We start from the raw sequence: 17,739 nt of genomic DNA on the forward strand, positions 1-17,739 counted from the left end.
AACATCAAACAAACAAGTATTTTGTATTATAGGGGTCCCAGAAGGAGAAGAGAGAGAAAGGGGAAGAAAACTTATTTGAAGAAATGATAGCTGAAATGTCCCTAACTTGAGGAAGGAAACAGACATCCAGGATCAGGAAGCACAGAGAGTTCCAAACAAAATGAATGCAAGGAGGTGCACAGCACTGCAATAATTAAAATGTTAAAAGTCAAAGGGAGAATTTTAAAAGCATTAAGGTTATCATTCAGAATTGAAGGAGAGATAGAGTTTCCCCAGACAAACAAAAGTTAAAGGAATTCATCACCACCAAACCAGTCTTCCAAGAAATGTTAAAAGGTCTTCTTTAAGTTTAAAAAAAAGCCATAATTAAAAGTAGGAAACTTATGAATAAAATGATGTAAAATATGACAATATATACATACAACATTGAAGGGGGAGTAAAAAAAGTTCTTTTAGAATGTGTCTGAACTTAAATGACCATCAACTTAATATATATTGACAGCTTTATCCCATATATGAACTTCATAGTAACCACAAACCCAAAATCTTTTATATATACAGAAAAAAATAAAGAGAAAGCCAAGCCTAACAATTCAGAAAGTCAGCACAAGGCAAGAAAAAGAACAGAAGAACTACAAAAACAACTATAAACTGATTTTTTAAATGGCAATATGTACACATCAATAATTACTTTACATTTAAATGGTCTAAATGCTCCAATCAAAAGACATAAGGTGGCAGATGGATAAAAAACAAGATACATCTATACACTGACTACAACAGACTCACCTCACACCTAAAGACATATACAGATTGAAAGTAAGAGTATGGAAGAAGATGTGCCATGCCAATAGAAGAAGAAAAAAAAAAAGCTGGGGTAGCAATACTTAGGACAAATAGACTTTTTAAAAAATATTTATTTTTGAGAGAGAGAGTACGAGCAGTGGAGGGGCAGAGAGACGGGGAAACGGGATCAGAAGCGGTCTCTGTGCCAACAGCAGAGAGCCTGATGTGGGGTTGAACTCACACACCATAAGACATGACCTGAGCCAGTCAGATGCTTAACCAACTGAGCCACCCAGGCATCCCACAAATAAGACTTTAAAACAAAGACTGTAACAAGAGACAAAGAGGGGCATCATATAATGATAAAGGGATCAGTCCAACAAGAGGATATAATAATTTCAAATATTTATGCACCCAACACTGAAGTATCTATATATATGAAGTATTAACAGACATTGAGGGAGAAATTGACAGTAATACATAGGAGAATTTAACACCCCACTTGCATCAGTGGATCGATCATCTGAATAGAGAGAAAAAAATCAAGAAACAGCATCTTTGAATGACCCACTGGACCAGATGGACTTAATAAATATATACAGAACATTCCATCCAAAAAAACAGAATATACATCCTTTTCAAGTGCACATGGAACATTCTCCAGGATACATCACATGTTAATCCACAAAACAAGTCTCAATAAACTTAGGAAGATTGAAATCACATCATCTATCATTTTCAAGCACAACTGTATGAAATTAGAAATCAATCATAAGGAAAAAAAAACAGGAAAACCTCACAATGCATGGAGACTAACTACCATGGGTCAAAGAAATCAAAGAGAAAATAAAAAAATACATGGAGACTAAAATGAAAACACAATGACCCAAAATCTGTGGGACAGAACAAAAACAGTTCTTAGAGGGAAATTTATAGCAATACAGGCCTAGCTCAAGAAACAAGAAAAATCTCAAACAATCTAATCTTAGATCTAAAGGGACTAGAAAGAAAAAAAAAAAAAGACCAAAGCCCAAAGTTAGTAGAAAGAAGGAAATAGGAGCATAAATAAATGAAATGAAGAAAAAACAAACAAACAAACAACAACAAAAACCAATGAAACCAAGAGCTGGTTCTTTGAAAAGGTCAACAATTGATAAACCTTTAGTCAGACTCATGAAGGAAAAAAAGACACACAAAACCAGAAATGAAAGAGAGAGAAAAAAAGTAACAACCAACACCACAGAAATACAAATTATAAGAGAATACCATGAAAGATTATGCCAACAAATTATACAACCTAGAAGAAATGAACAAATTCCTAGAAACACACCATCTTCTAAAACTGAATCACGAAGAAATAGAAAACCTGAATAGACCAATTACTAATAATGAAATTGAATAAAAAAAAAAAAACAAAAATCCAAGACAGATGTATTCACACGTGAATTCTACCAAACATTTAAAGAAGAGAGAAGATTTAATGCCTATTCTCAAACTATCAAAAAAAAAAAAAGGCGGGGGGGAAGAAAGCTTCCAAGTACCTTCTATAAAACAAGCAGTACCCTGATACAAAAACCAGACAAAAACACTATAAGAAGGCAACAGGCCAATATCCCTGATGACACAGAGGCAAAGGCCTCAACAAAATGTCAGCAAACCACATTCGACAATTCATTAAAAGGATCATTTACCACAGTCAAGTGGGCTTTATTCTTGGGAAGTAATAATAGTTCAATATTCAGAAATCAACATGATACACCACTTCAGTGAAACAAGGGATAAAAAGCATATAATCTCAATAGATGCAGAAAAAGCATTTGACAAAAGTCAGCAACAATTCATGATAAGAACGCTCAACAAGGTAGGTTTAGAGGAAACAAACCTCAACAAATAAGGGCCATATGTGAAAAACCCAAAGCTAACATCATACTCACTGGTAAAAACAGCTTTTCCCCTGTGATCAGGAACAAGTGTGTATACTCTCACCATTTTTATTCAATATAGTACCAGAAGTTCTAGCCATAGCAATCAGACAAGAAAAATGTAAGACATCCAACTTGGTAAAGATGAAGTAAAACTCACTGTTTGCAGATGACGTGATACTATATATAAAAAACCCTAAGGACTCCACCAAAAACTATTAGAATAAGTGAATTCACTAAAGTTGCAGGATACAAAATTAATACACACAAATCCATTGCATTTCTCTACTCTAATAAATAGCATAAAGAGAAATTAAGAAAACAACTCCATTTATAATTACACCAAAAAATAATAAAATACCTAGGAATAAACTTAACCAAGGAGGTGAAAGACCTGTACTCTGAAAATTAAAATATTGATGAAAGAACTTGAAGATGACACAAATGGAAAGATATTTCATGCTCACTGACTGGAAAGATTATTCTTAAAATGCTCATACTATCCAAAGCAATCTACAGATTCAGTGTAATTCCTATCAAAATACCAGTAGTATTTTTCACAGAACTAGAACAATACTAAAATTTGTATGGAATCACAATAGACCATAACAGCCAAAGCAATCTTAAGGAACAAAGTTAGAGCAATCACAATTATACAGTGATATAATATAAAGCTGTAGTAATTAAAACTCTGATACTAAGAAAAATAGACACACAAATCAATGGAACAAAGGGCCCATAAATAAACCCATGCCTTATGTTCAATTAATCTACAACAAAGGAGGCAAGAATACACAATGAGGAAAAGACTGCCTCTTCAATAAATAAAGACTGCTGGGAAAACTGGACATCTACATGCAAAATAATGAAACTGGACCACTTTCTTACACCACACACAGAAATAAATTTAAAACAGATTAAACACCTAAATGTCAGGCCTGAAAACACAAAACTTTAGAAGAAAACATAGGCAATAATCTCTCTGGCATTGGCTTTAGCAACATTTCTCTAGATATGTCTCCTCAGGCAAGGGAAACAAAAACAAAAATCAATTCCTAGGACTACACAAATAAAAAGTTTTTGCACAGTGAAGGAAACCATCAACAAAACAAAAAAAAGCAGCCCACTAAATGGAAGATACTTGCAAATGATTTATCAATAAGGGATTAATACCCAAAGTATATAAAGAGCTTCTACAACTCAACACCAAAAAAAAAAAAAAAGAAAAAAAAGAAACAAACAAACGAACACCTATCCAATTTTTTAAAAAATAGGCAGAGATACCTGGGTGGCTTACTCAGTTAAGCATCCAAGTCTTGATTTCAGCTCAGGTCATGATCTCACAGTTCATGGGTTTAAGCCCCACATTGGGCTCTGGGCTGATGGTATGGAACCTGCTTGAGATTCTCTCTCTCCCTCTCTCTCTTTCTGTCCCCCACTTGTGCTCTCCTCTCTCTTTCTCTCTCTCAAAACAAATAAACTTAAAAAAAAAATAGAGGACCTAAATAAGCACTTTGCCAAAGAGGACACACAAATGACCAACATAAATGAAAAAGTGCTTAACATCACTAATCAGAGAAATTCAAATCAAAACCACATTGAGAAATCACCTTACACCTGTCAGAATGGCTAAAATGAAAAACACAAAAATAAGTGGTGAATATATGAAGAAAAAGAACGCTTGTGCACCGTTGATGGAATGTAAATTGGTACAGCCACTACAGAAAACAATATGGAGTTTCCTCAAAAAGTCAAATCCATTATGATCCATCTATTCTGATACTGGGTATTCACCCAAAGAAAATGCAAACACCAATTTGAAAAGATATATGCACCTCTATGTTTATTGAAGCATTATTTACAATAGCCAACATATGGAAGCAACCCTAGTGTCCATCCATATATGAGTGGATAAAGTTGTGGTATACATACACAAATACACAATAAAATACAACTCAATTGTTAAAACAGGAGATCTTGCCATTTGCAACATTGTGGATGGATCTAAAGAATATTATGCTAAGTGAAATAAGTTAGACAGGACAAATATCACTTGATTTCACTTATATGTGGAATCTAAAAAAACAAAACAAAAAAAGAAAAAAATGAACAAAAAGAAGAAACAGACCCAAAAATACCAGAAAGGTGGCCAGAAAGGAGGGAAGTAGGGGATGGGCAAAATGGGTGAAGGGGAGTGGGAGACATATGTTTCCAGTTATGTGAAGAAGTCCTGAGAATAAAAAGTACAGCATAGGGAATATAGTCAATGGTATTGTAATAGTGTTTTATGGTGACAGATGATAGCTAGGCTTGTGGTAAGCATAAGATATAAACTTGTTGAATCACTATCTTGTACACCTAAAACTAATATAACATTGTATGTCAACCACATCTCAATAAAAAAAAAATTACCATGGATAATCTTGACCTTTTTTCTACCAGATGAATTTTAACATCAATGTTGCATAAAACTTTTGGGAATTTTGATAAAAATATACTGAATTTCTAGAATAACGTGAAGGAAGCTGACATAATTAGGATACTGACTCTTCTTTTTTCATGAATACAATGCTTCTTCATTCAGATCCTGGGAGTGTATCCTTCAAAATCATTTCATAATATTCTTCCTAAGCGTCTTCTACATCTTTCGTGAGATTTTTAGGTATGAAGATTTTGAATGGGAAAAAGAATCATAGCATCTGCACGAGACTTACAAACGTTTTATCCCAACTGCTTTGTCAACACGGAAAGGTCTATGAAAGCTGCATCTACTTGTAATTTCTGTGATGGTTATGCTTTGTTTGGCCCAGTCCAGTCTCCATGCCCCCCCCCTTTTTTTTTTTTACCCTTGCTTTCTGCCTGAAAGGCCCAATCTGGTGGGGATTAAGCAATGAGAAGCACCAGTAGGACACTAGAGAGCAGGAGGGGAGAGCGTTTTGGTTATTTCTTTCCTAGTATGTCCTGTTTCCCATAGTTCTGTTAGTAGCTGAATTCTTCCAGAGCTCAGCTCCTATCAGGAAGCTACCATTCCAAACCCCCACCTCATACCAGGTTTTAGATAATGGTAAGTATAATTGAAATGATAAACGGTAAACGGCAATTCCTGATCAGGCCTAGGAATGTTAATGACTTCGTATTGCTGTTAATCTTTAAGTGCCTCCTCAACCTCGTTGGCTCTTTGCCTTAACTTTACCCACACCACTGCAAAGGGTCTCTTCTTTGTAGGTTTTCTTCAATTAAATCCCTTTGAGATGGTCATCTGTTTTCTGGTGGGATCCTAACGAACAGAACTTTACTAAAATTAAAATTGCTAAGGAGTCTAGACCTTCCTTAAGTAGTCTGGCTTTGCATTTCATTTTGATTTTAATTTTCAACTACTTGTCTATTGGACGGGAGGTCATAAATCTGGCATAATCTAAGTTTAACCACCCTGATCAAATGACCAGAACCTGCGAATGTATCAGGTTAAATCAACAATCTCATGAAGTTGCCTGGTTAAAACAATCTCTCAAAATTTATCAGGGTTGATTTAACATAGTTGTCACAGATTTGCATTATGGTTATCAAAGTGATCACCTAGGTGGGCCTCATATCAAACTGTTTTTACTCTGACCTCCTCTTTAAGCAAGGACATGAAGAAGATATTTAGGAAAACTGAATGAGCATCCTATAAATGCACAATTACAGTACTTGATTTAACAATTAGAAAAAGTTCTTGGGTAGAGAGGAGTTGACAGCTTTTTCCTCCTTACCTGCCCACCATATATAGTCGATTTGTGGGGCACTCCACGATCTTTGCATATTAAGACCCTTGAAAGTTCTTCAATGACGCTCAGATGTCTTACTTTATGTTTTAATTTTAAAATTGAAATGAGCAGTTGCAAGGGATTTATGTTTCTCTTAAATAGCTAACTTAAGAGCTCAGACTGCTATTCCTGAAAAATGCCTTGTCACTCTCAAACTTCCACTAATGAGATGAATGTGTTAAAATCTCCTTCAGCAAATATGATTTACCACCTGCTCACTTTTTCAAACTAAATGAATACATAAGTAAATGTCACATAAGAATGGCATTTCCAAAAGTTTAATCCATTCCATTTGTTTTAGGTTAAAATGTAAAAGCTTTTATCCTTTCAAAAGGAAAACTGCATTTGAAATTAGCATAAATGAGAGTACCAAGAGTTTTAAAATTACCAAACAACCAAAGCAGTGAGAGAGGGACCTCTGCTGTTTAAAAATGGTGTTTAAAAAAAATGGAAATAATCCTAGATGGGGTCATGTAACTTTCTTTCAAGATCCCAATAATGCCTCTTCAATAATATAGGTCCCTTTAGGGGAGAGTGGGGAAGGGATAAGGGAAGTCATTTCCAAACGTCACTTTTATTAAGATAAAGCAAAATTTAAAACCTAACTGCCAATAGGTTTTCACTGGATATTTTTTTAGTTGTAAATTGGTCAGCTTGGGGCTTTGGAAAATAATAGTTCAGAAATACCACTGCAATATGATAAATACGTGTTTTAAATTTCAACAACATAGGCTATGGTTCAAGATCAGGCCAAAGCCTGTTAAGAGCAACATGCAAATAAGTTGCTTAATGCATATTGATGATAAATATTTTTTAAAGGACTTTGTGATTATAGGATCACAAACAATCACTAGTACATAATGGCTCAGCTTTTTAGCTACCTAAATCATTTTGTTGTTGTTTTTTATCATTTGTTCTTTTACCACTAATTGCTAATTATATGGTAAGTGAATCAATGTCTGTTTCTTAGTTTTCAGTTTATTACACATTTCAATAAAATGCCAAAACTAGGTTTTCTTGATCATTTAGGCATTATTTGATTAATCAATTAGGATTGACATTTTGTTAGTAATCTACAACCCAATGGATAGGGGAATAAATTACTTTTTAACATCCTTTCCTCAATAAACTAACACTACAAAAAAAAAAAAAAAGAGCATGAAACATTGAAAAAAAAAAAAAAGAATTATAGTTTAGGGTTATAACAAAGAAACCATGCAAAATCCACAGGCTTTCCAGCAACTGTTTTTCATTCGGTACCACCATACTTAAGGAGCCTTTTCTATATTCATTTAGAGAGTTAAAATTGTTTTCTCGCTAGCCAGAATCATGCCCGTGCTTAACTCCTTCCCATTCTGTTCCCGCATTAAAAAGTTGGCCATTGTTCTGCATTTCTTTTGTTTACAGTTGCTCTTAAGTTCAATAAAGAAAGTTCTGGAAAGTAGGTATTGCAACATGCATCTTTTATTACCTGTCCTGGAGATATTTTCCTAAGAAATTCCATATGCCACTTACCAAACCCTCTCACATACTGGTTTGAATTTCACAACCTCAGAAATGGGGAAAGTTCTGATGCCCCTTCCCTTCTGCCCCCCTGCATAAAAAGGGAGAAGAGCTTAGAAAGGTAAAGTGATTTCCCCCACGTCTCACAGCTAGGAAAGGGCTTGGATTCCAACCCTAGAGAGCCTAGACCCACTGCAACTCCCCACGCAGCTTCCCCCCACCGTGAGCTGGGGACACTCTGGAGCTGTAGTTTTAACTGCTAGCGCACCGCTGGGCTAAAATGGTTGGTTGTCATGACAACATCAAGGCCGACCGGTTGGGAAGAAAACATTTAAGGGTTTTCACGAAAAGCGCTCAATATCCCAGATGTAACTAGGGTGAAGGAAGCTGTACCCTACAGGATCACGACTGGGGAACCTGGAGGACCAGGCTTCGATCGCTTCTGAGATAGGAAGGAAGTTTCGCTGCAGGGCCAGCCGGGCGAGGAGTGCCGTCTCACCTGCTCGCTGCTCATGGCTGTGAGGACGCGTTCGAGTCACCTAGTGGCTTCACTATCGCTGCAGCCCGGCGCCCCTCAGGCAAGAGAAGTGGCAGCCCGGGACCCAGCCTGAAGCCTCTGCTCCCTCAGCGCAGAGACGGTCTAGCGTCCTGCAGCATTGGTTGCTAAGCAACAGACCTTCTCAGGCTCCGTTTCCGGTCATCTGTTGCTCCTGGGACAGCACCTAGGGAACTGGTAGTGGGATCCTGCAGGAGGCACTTTCCAGGGCACTCGGTGGCGCCTCTGAGCCAGTGTGGTGCACCCACCGAACAGCTGAAGGCAGAGAGGGTGCTTCTTCTGTCTTGAGAAGTGAATAATAGCCTCTGATTACTGATCATCACGTTTCTATCCTCTTCTAACTTAACTAGGTGCTTGAACCCCTGCCATAACCCCTCCTTTAACTCTCTGTGCCTAAATCTCAAAACTAGCGGAATAAAATGCTTTTCTGTAGGAAGCAATATCATCTGCTAACTACTGAAGTTTCCATGTCTTGGCTATTGCAGATAATGCGACAATAAACATAGAGGTGCATATATTTGAATCAGTGTTTTTGTGTCCTTTGGTAAGAGGGGAGATTACTGGATTTATGGTAGTTCTACTTTTAACTTTTTGAGGATACCCCATACTGTTTTCCACAGTGGCTGCACCAGTTTGCATTCCCAGCAGTGCAAGAGGGTTCCTCTTTCTCCACATCTTCACCAACACTTGTTCTCGCAGGTCTTTTAGTCTAGCTATTCTGACAGGTGATAGCTCGTGTGGTTTTGATTCACATTTCCCTGGTGATTAGGGATGTTGGGCACTTTTCCATGTGTCTGTGATCCGTCTGTAGGTCTTCTTTGGGGAAGGTTTATTCAGGTTCTCTGTCCATTTTTTAAATCAAAAAAAATTTTGGTGTTGAATAATTGAAGTTCTTTATATATTTGAAGATTAACTTTTCTATCATTTGCAAGGATCTTCTCCCATTCAGTAGGTTGCCCGATGGTTTTCTCTGTTTTGCAAAAGCTTTTTATTTCTGTGTAGTCCCAAGAGTTGACATTTGTAGCTCTCTTGCCCAAGATTTGTCTCGAAAAATGTTGCTATGGCTGGTGTCACAGAGATTACTGCCTATGTTTTCTCCTAAAAGTTTTATGCTTTCAGGTCTCACATTTAGGACTTTAGTCCACTTTGAGTTTATTTTTGTGTATGGTGTCAGAAAGTGGTCCAGTTTTCCCAGCATATTTTTTTTTTATGTTTTTATTTACTTTTAAGACTGAAAGCATGAGCTGAGGATGGGCAGAGAGAAGGAAACAGGAACCGAAGCAGGCTCCGCGATGACAGCAGAGAGTCTGACACAGGACTTGAACTCACGAGAGATGTGAGATCATAACCTGAGCCAAAGTCAGAGACTCAGCCAATTGAGCCACCCAGGTGCCCCCCAGCACCATTTATTGAAGAGAGAGCCTTTTCCCCGCTGTATATTCTTGCCTCCTTTGCTAATTAACATACACACCCCTATGTTTATAGCAGCATTATTTACAATAGCCAAAATGTAGAAACCAAAGTGTCCATCAATAGATGGATAAAAAAAGACATAGTATCTATATACAATGGAATATTAATTGACCATAAAAAAGATAAGATCTTGGGGCACCCGGGTGGCTCAGTCGGTTAAGAGTCCAACTCTTGGTTTCGGCTCAGGTCATGGTCTCACAGTTTCGTGGGTTCAAGGCCCGCATCAGACTCCAGGCTGACAATGCAGAGCCTACTTGTGATTCTCTCTCCCCACCCCCCCTCACTCTACCTTCTCTCAAAATAAGTAAGCTTTAAAAAAAAATTTTATAAAAGATAAAATCTTGCCATCTGTGACAGCATGGGTGGACCTAGAAGAGATTATGCTAAGTAAAATGAGGAAGATAAATACTATAGGATTTCACTTTATGTGGAATCTAAAAAACAGAACAAATGAAGAAACAAACCAAAAAGTAGACTCTTAATACTGAGAGCAAACGGGCGGTTGCCGGAAGGAAGGGTGATGGGAGGATGGGTGAAATAAAGTGAATTAATAGGTACAAATTACCAGTTATAAAGTAAGTCATGGAGATGAAAGAGCATGAGGAATATAGTCAACAATATTAGAATAATGTTGTATGGTGACAGATAGTGACTCTGCTTCCCGTGATGAGCACAGAGTAATGCATGGAATCGTTCAATAAATGTTTTACACCTGAAGCTAACCTAACAGTGCATGTTAATTATACACCAATTAAGAAAAATGGGGGGCGCCTGGGTGTCTCAGCCGGTTAAGCTTCTGACTTCAACCCAGGTCATGATCTCAGTTTGTGGGTTTGAGCCCCACATTAGGCTCTGTGCTGACAGCTCAGAGCCTGGAGCTGCTTCAGATTGTGTGTCTCCCTCTCTCTCTCTGCCCCTCCCCTGCTCATGCTCTCTCTTTCAAAAATGAATAAAAACATTTAAAAAGAAAAAGAAGAAAGATAGGAGTCAGGGGTTAGTGAAAAATTGGAGCAGAATGAAGTTTTAAGATAACTACTTGGCAGGAAAGCAGAGAGAATGGAAGTGATCAAGGACATACAGGAAAGATCATTTGAAGTTGAAGCCTCCGAATTAGTAGTGACAAAAATCTGAACTCCAAAGACATTCAACAGACCAGGCTCAGGTTCAAAGAAAACCAACATATGACACATTTCCCAGGCTGGTATGACAGAAGGATAACTATTGGCTCACAAACTGGCCCCCACACAGGGAAGAGGCACGTCATCCCAGATTGGTAGGTGACAGGTTTCACATGCAAGGGAACTTACACACTAGACTTGTTTTTCCGCAGCCATATAGACGAACAGACTGCCACACCCACCCACCCGCTAGAATCTTCAGTTTATATAGAGGCTTTAACGAGGTTCAGTCACATCCAGATGGGCTCAACAGCAGATTGCTCCCTCATTTGGCATCCTTGAAAAACGGTGTCAGCTGTAGAAAGCATGGAAAACATGGGCAGAACGTGCATTCCAAGGTGGGGGAGGGGGGGCTAAAAGGAGCCTCCAGATGCCTGGGTCCAGTTTGTGGCCCTTTGATGACCTCTTTCAACAACAACAGAGCAAGAGAATGGAGACTCTGAAAAGAGTGAAGTTGAAATTAAGAATCTCAGAACCTAAAATCAATAAAGGAAGAAAAGGCTATTCAGTGGCAGTAAAGGAGCTCTTAAATAGGATAGGTGGGCATCTCAGTGAGAGAGAGACGTGGCGGGAGAAACTACTGTCGAAGCAGAAAGAATAGGAGTGAGGGTATTGACGCTGCGATTTCAGAAGTGCAATTCCAGGCATTGACACGGTCCCCCATGTGGCCATGGAAATGGGTGCCTGTAGTGAAGGACTTTGGTCATGAAAGGTCAAGGAACTAAGCTTGATTAAGGAGTTTCACTTTAGCTAAGGCTATAGCTGTTCCCACGGATGCTGAGGTAAGCAGAGTGGAGGGGAAAACTGTGAGCTGAAGTCCTCAATGAATCAAGTAGGAGAGAAGATGTTATGAGCCTAAAATTAGTAAGAACTCTTTGCTGGAAAACAGATGATAAATATTGTAGACCCCATCTCCTGAACTTGGAACGTGGAAGAATGGAAAATCCCACGTAGGCACAGAGCCTTCAAGGAGATGAATTACAGTAAAAACCTGGAGGTAGGGGTAGAGTTCCAAGAATGGGTTGAAGATATAGTGTGTTTTCGTAGCCCAGGGGTACAGTGAAAAGATCTGAAAGCCAGTAGAATACTAGAAAGTTGATTCTTCAGCCAAAAAGAAACAAAAACCTACTTAAAAGGTAAAAGCATGAGAAGCTAAAACGTTAGCTGGAGGGCTTATACCACAGGCGATGCTAACCACGAGATGTGAAGGTGGGATTGGTTTAAGTGGCTGCCCGTGTGCTCCCAATAGAACTGTTCCCAGCAGTTCCCAGGTATTTAAAAGGAATTTGGCATTCTTTTCTTAAAGAATTTTTTTTTTCAACGTTTATTTATTTTTGGGACAGAGAATGAAAGGGGAAGGGGCAGCGAGAGAGGGAGACACAGGATCGGAAACAGGCTCCAGGCTCTGAGCCAACAGCCCAGAGCCCTACGCGGGGCTCGAACTCACAGACCGCGAGATCGTGACCTGGCTGAAGTCGGACGCTTAACCGACTGCGCCACCCAGGCGCCCCGGAATTTGGCATTCTTGATGGAAAGCCAACATCAACTGGATTGCTTCTTGCAGAGCACTGGTCCACACAAACAGGCCAGCAGGGGACAGATGGATTCACAGCAACCGTCTGGACAGGGATGACCCTGAAAAGGCCCATTCACTTTCCACCCTTTTCCCCATCTGCAGATTTTCCTCCTTCCATCCTCTGCTGTTCTCACCGTCCGTTCACTCCACCGCAAAAGTCATAGTAGAAATGAACAACCATCCAGTGTTCTGACTTTCTACGTTTTTTCTGCTAGACCTCCATTTCTAGCTCCTCTGGGTGGTCACTTGCTCATTCACAGAATCTTGTTTCTAAACTTGTCTTCTGACGATTCCCCATGGGTCGTAACCGCAGCCGTTCTCCACGGAGGGAGCGCAGGCGGTCCCGGTCCGCATCTCGTAAGAGAGAACGCAGGCGCAGAGAAAGGTCCCCGTCCCAGGAGAGAGATCCTCGACGGAGCCGCTCTGGTTCTCCGCACAGAAGAGGCTCCAGATCCCCAAGACGGCATAGATCCACATCTCCTTCCCCTTCTCCACTAAAAGAAAGAAGAGATGAGGGAAAGAAAGAAACAAAAGAAACAAAGAGCAAAGAACGTCAGATTACTGAGGAGGGCTTAGAGGGAAAAACAGAGGAAGAAATCGAGATGGTGAAGTTAATGGGATTTGCCTCTTTGGGCTCCACAAGAGGGGAAAAAGGTGGACGGCTCTGTAAATAAATGCCTATGCCATAAATGTATCTCAGAAGAGGAAGTACAGGCAGTGTATGAATCGAAAAGGCGGATTCAATAGACCTTTCGTTCCATTCTCATTGCATGAGAACTAAAATGTTAAAGAATGGGTTTTTTTCCTCATCTTGCTCAGAAGAGTGGATTTTGTATTTCATATTTAATATTCATAAAAAAACATGATCACAGCCTTTACTCCCTGTAAAAGTAAGAAAATGTTATTTATTACGTGTGCATTTCACTTACCCTGACTCAAAAAAAGAAAGGTTAATATATTTTTCTTTTAGGAAATGTCATTTGGGGCAATCGTCAACCCCAGTTTTTTGTTCTTATTGTTGTGGGAGCTGTGTATGTTTTCTTCTTGGATGCTCGTTAGGATTTTTGAAAGCACGTAGAAGTAATTTGGATGTAAGTTTCTCAAATAAAGCAATATTTCTACCCTTTAAAAATAAATAAACAAACAAACGTGTCTTCTGTGGGGCACCTTTGCCAGAGTTATGGAAGAAAAAACAGTTTTATAAAAATTGGCAGACAATTCTTTCATATTTGTCCCTTATTGTGATCCCTGTCAAGCAAGAGAAATGTCACTCCTGGGACTGAATTTCCCTAGTAATTCTCACAGTAATCAGTACTATCGCCAACAAGACCACAGCCGAGATGTCATCCCCTGTCCTCACCAGTGAAAACCCTGACAAAATCCGATACATTTCAAAAATCGTTAGGAATGAATTTTAGCTTCGATGTGTTAGACCATTGGATCTCTCAAATTATAGAAAGGCACTTTATCACTCTATTACTTATCTCCTTGAAAGATTCCCTTATGCACATAGTGTTTAACTTGGGTAGAGATATATGTATGCTTTTGAATTATTAATCTAAAAATATGGAAGTTCACTTTAAATTTTTTAAATGTTTTTTAATTTATTTTTTAAAAAGAGACAGAGTGTGGGCAGGGAAGGGGCAGGGAGAGGGAGACCCAGAATCTGAAGCAGGCTCCAGGCTCCGAGCAGTCAGCACAGAGCTGATATAAGGCTCGAACTCACAAACCGTGAGATCGTGACCTAAGCCAAAGTCGGATGCTCAACCAACTGAGCCACCCAGGTGACCTGGAAGTGCACTTTAAGAGAAGTTATCTGGGAAAAGAAACTGTTAACCAACTATAAAAGACCAAATGGAGAACAGAAATTGACTTGCTGATATTTTGGTTCCCTAGGTGTCAATTTCAGCTGCATGTATGATTTTGTGTTTTCTCTCATGGTTTGGGTGGGTTTTTTTCTCTTTTAAAAAACTTTTGTTTATGTATTTTGAGAGAGAGAGAGAGAGTGATGGGGCAGGGGCAAGAAAGGGAGACAGAGAATCTTAAGCAGGCTTCACGCTGTCAGCATGCAGCCCTATGTGGGGCTCGAACTCGCTAATCATGAGATCATAACCTGAGCCTAAATCAAGAGTCCGTAGCTTAACTGGCTGAGCAGGGGCACCTGGGTGGGTTTTTTGTTTTGTTTTGTTTTTTAGTGATTTTATTACACATGAACCAAATGCTTGCTTAAGGATATTATGCCCAAATTTGTGCTGATTCTAAGGAAATTTTTTTTTATCAGAAATTTATTTTCCGGTAAAGTATATTGTATAAGCTGCTGAATTTTGACTTGTTGTGTTGTAATTTGTTACTACTTATTTTCTTTACCCCCTTCTTTTGAAACCGTAGCTTGTGTAGAGGGTAAAAGTGCTGATATGTTATACATGCTCCTTTTAAGCAACGTGGCAGCTCTTTATTTTTGTGGGTCATGGTATGAGGTTGAAAAAATTGAGTGTACAACTTAAAGCAGAGTCCAGCATCTGGTATTCTTTTCTCTGCCCATTCCCTTTTCTCTTTGTGAACCTATACTCCTCCTTATCTTCCTTATCTTGCTTAGTTGACAAATATTTCTTGAACACCTGCTGTGGGCCAGGCACTGGTCTAGGCATGGGAGAGAGAGGATGCAGCCAAGATCCCAGCTTCTATTCTAGGAGAGAGAAATTGAAAATTAGCAAGAAAAGAGCATTTTGTTTGTTTATTTCAGATGATTAAAATAAATGCAAAAAGTGAATAAAATGAAATGGGGTAACAGGAGAGACTGCAGTCAAAGAAAGCCTCTCATAGGAGGAGAAATTTGAGCTGCGACTTGAATGACAAAAGAAGTCAGCCCTTCAGTGATGTCCGGAATGTGTTTCCCAGGAAGCAGGTGAGGTAGTAAGACTCAGACCTGAATGTAAAATAAACTTGACACATTCAAAGCCAGGAACATAGTGAGGAAGGATCTTATTTTAATAAGGCAAAGAAACCATAAATTGAAATAGGGCAAGAAAGGAAGCAGGAAGGCCAATTAGGTGCCTACTGAAGTAGGTCAGGGAAATGACAATGGTGGCTTAAACTTGGGGGAAGTGATGGAAATGAAGAGAAGGAACACATCAGGGATATATTTTGGGCGGGGAGGAACCTAATAGGATTTGTTGATGGACCAGATATAAGGAATAAGAATATGGTAAAATGACTTTTAGGTTTTTTTGTTGGCTGAGCTACTTGGTAGATGGAAGGTACAAGAAAAGAAAAAACTTCATTTTCTAATATGTTAAGTTTGAGATGTCTGTTACATGTCCAAGGAAGATGTTGAGATAGGGAGCTGTACAACCCTGGGTATAGTTCTGGTCAAGGTGTAGGCTGGAAGTTCATCCATCCATAGATAGATGGTAAGAGAAGCCATGAGATTAGATGAAATCATCAAACAAGAGACTGTAAATAGAAACAGAACGAAAGGTGATCCAAGGATCAGGCCCCAAGACTCTTGTTTTCTCTTTCTGGAAACTTGCAATTTAAAAAATTACATATTTTGTTGACCCTTTAACAAAGAGTTATGCAAGTATAAAGTTAGAGTTACAACAGATATCTCAGATGCAAAAGGAACCCTACAACATGTGGTTGACAATTCATGCATGTGGTATTTGTTTGTGAAAATACTGAGCTATATATGGACCAATTCCCATAAAAACAAATAATGATGCTGTTTTATTACCACACATTGACCTTCGACTAATCACAACCAGATCTGGAGAAACACAAATGGGTGCATTCTATTTCTTTGAACACTAGAGGGAGATATATTCACCTGCAAACCAGAGAGAAAAAAATGAACTTTTTTCCTATAGAAGTGCTCTTTGACCATAGAATCATAGAATATTTTAAATTTTGATATTTTTGCAATCATCAAGAAATAGGTCTTAAATAAATTACACGTTTGGAAAGTAACTTGATTTGTTTGCTAAACCAGATTTTACTAAAAGGCTATTTTGTATATGCTTGTGATATGGTATCTTTTCACATGATATCTTAGTTCTTTTTTTCTTGGACAGTGTGGAGTAATAATATAAAAATCAGTTAATTTTTATTTGGAGAAACATCAGTTCTTCCTCCCTAAGAATTCTGGTAATATATTCATTGTAAGCCAAAGTGTCAAAAACTTTACTCTTGACTTTATGTCTATGGACTTTGAAAATGTGCTGTACTTCAACACGCTCAGTGTTTTTAGGTGGCTTAAAGGTCGTTGTCACTGACTTCACTCTGGACTTTTTACGTGCCCAATAAAATGTTTGACTTTGCTAGGTAATCACATAGATATGTAGCCTTTTCATGATTGCCTGGGGCAGCTAGAATACTTTCTCTTTATTTACTTTGGTAATCTTTCCAAAGAACATACTGTAAGACGTCCTCTTTGCCCGATCAAAGGTTGAGTGTGAACCCCATCCAACAATTCTTAGCCTACCAAATACTTTATTTGACCTTGTAACTACTTAGAAGTCTTCTTCCTTGTAACTTCAACACTGAAATGCTTCTGGTAATTAGAGGGGGGAAATGTGTTTTCTATCTCTAGGGAAGGCAGACAGTATAGGAAAAGAGGCTGTTTTCTGGAATCAGCTGGTATGAATCCTCGCTTTGGATAGATATTAACTAAGCTTACTTTGATAATCATTTCACAATATATACATGTATCAAGTAATACTAAGACTGAAATGAATACAATGTTTTATGTCAATTATATCTCAAAAACATCCTGACTTGGTCTCTACTGATGAAGGTAAACAAGTTACTTTACATCTCTGAACTTGAACTATCATTTTCTTCTTGGGATCACAGCCTTTTAGAATTGTTTGGGGGCTGATTCAGACAATGTATGAAAAGCATCTACTTTAGCTCCTGGTAAAAAGCAGACCCTCCCAGTTCC

General features: G+C 38.6%; 2 protein-coding genes across 2 annotated transcripts in view; one reads left to right on the forward strand and one right to left on the reverse strand.

The window, feature by feature from the left end:
- DNAH7 (dynein axonemal heavy chain 7) overlaps positions 1-8,912 on the reverse strand; it is a 272,118-nt gene extending 263,206 nt beyond the window's left edge. Inside the window, exon 1 of the mRNA XM_043577362.1 lies at positions 8,517-8,912. Within this exon, the coding sequence (XP_043433297.1) occupies positions 8,517-8,531 (15 nt within the window). The 5' untranslated portion in view covers positions 8,532-8,912. The remainder of the gene's footprint in view (positions 1-8,516) is intronic.
- A 4,169-nt stretch (positions 8,913-13,081) lies between these two features.
- On the forward strand, positions 13,082-13,585 carry LOC122479710 (U4/U6.U5 small nuclear ribonucleoprotein 27 kDa protein-like). Its single transcript, XM_043573444.1, is given in 3 exon segments — positions 13,082-13,444; positions 13,446-13,469; positions 13,471-13,585. Coding segments are annotated over 3 exon segments (483 nt in total). The 5' UTR covers positions 13,082-13,096; the 3' UTR covers positions 13,582-13,585.
- Positions 13,586-17,739: the final 4,154 nt, after the last annotated feature.

Source organism: Prionailurus bengalensis, chromosome C1, assembly GCF_016509475.1.
Source record: "Prionailurus bengalensis isolate Pbe53 chromosome C1, Fcat_Pben_1.1_paternal_pri, whole genome shotgun sequence".
In the NCBI taxonomy this organism is placed as follows: domain Eukaryota; kingdom Metazoa; phylum Chordata; class Mammalia; order Carnivora; family Felidae; genus Prionailurus; species Prionailurus bengalensis.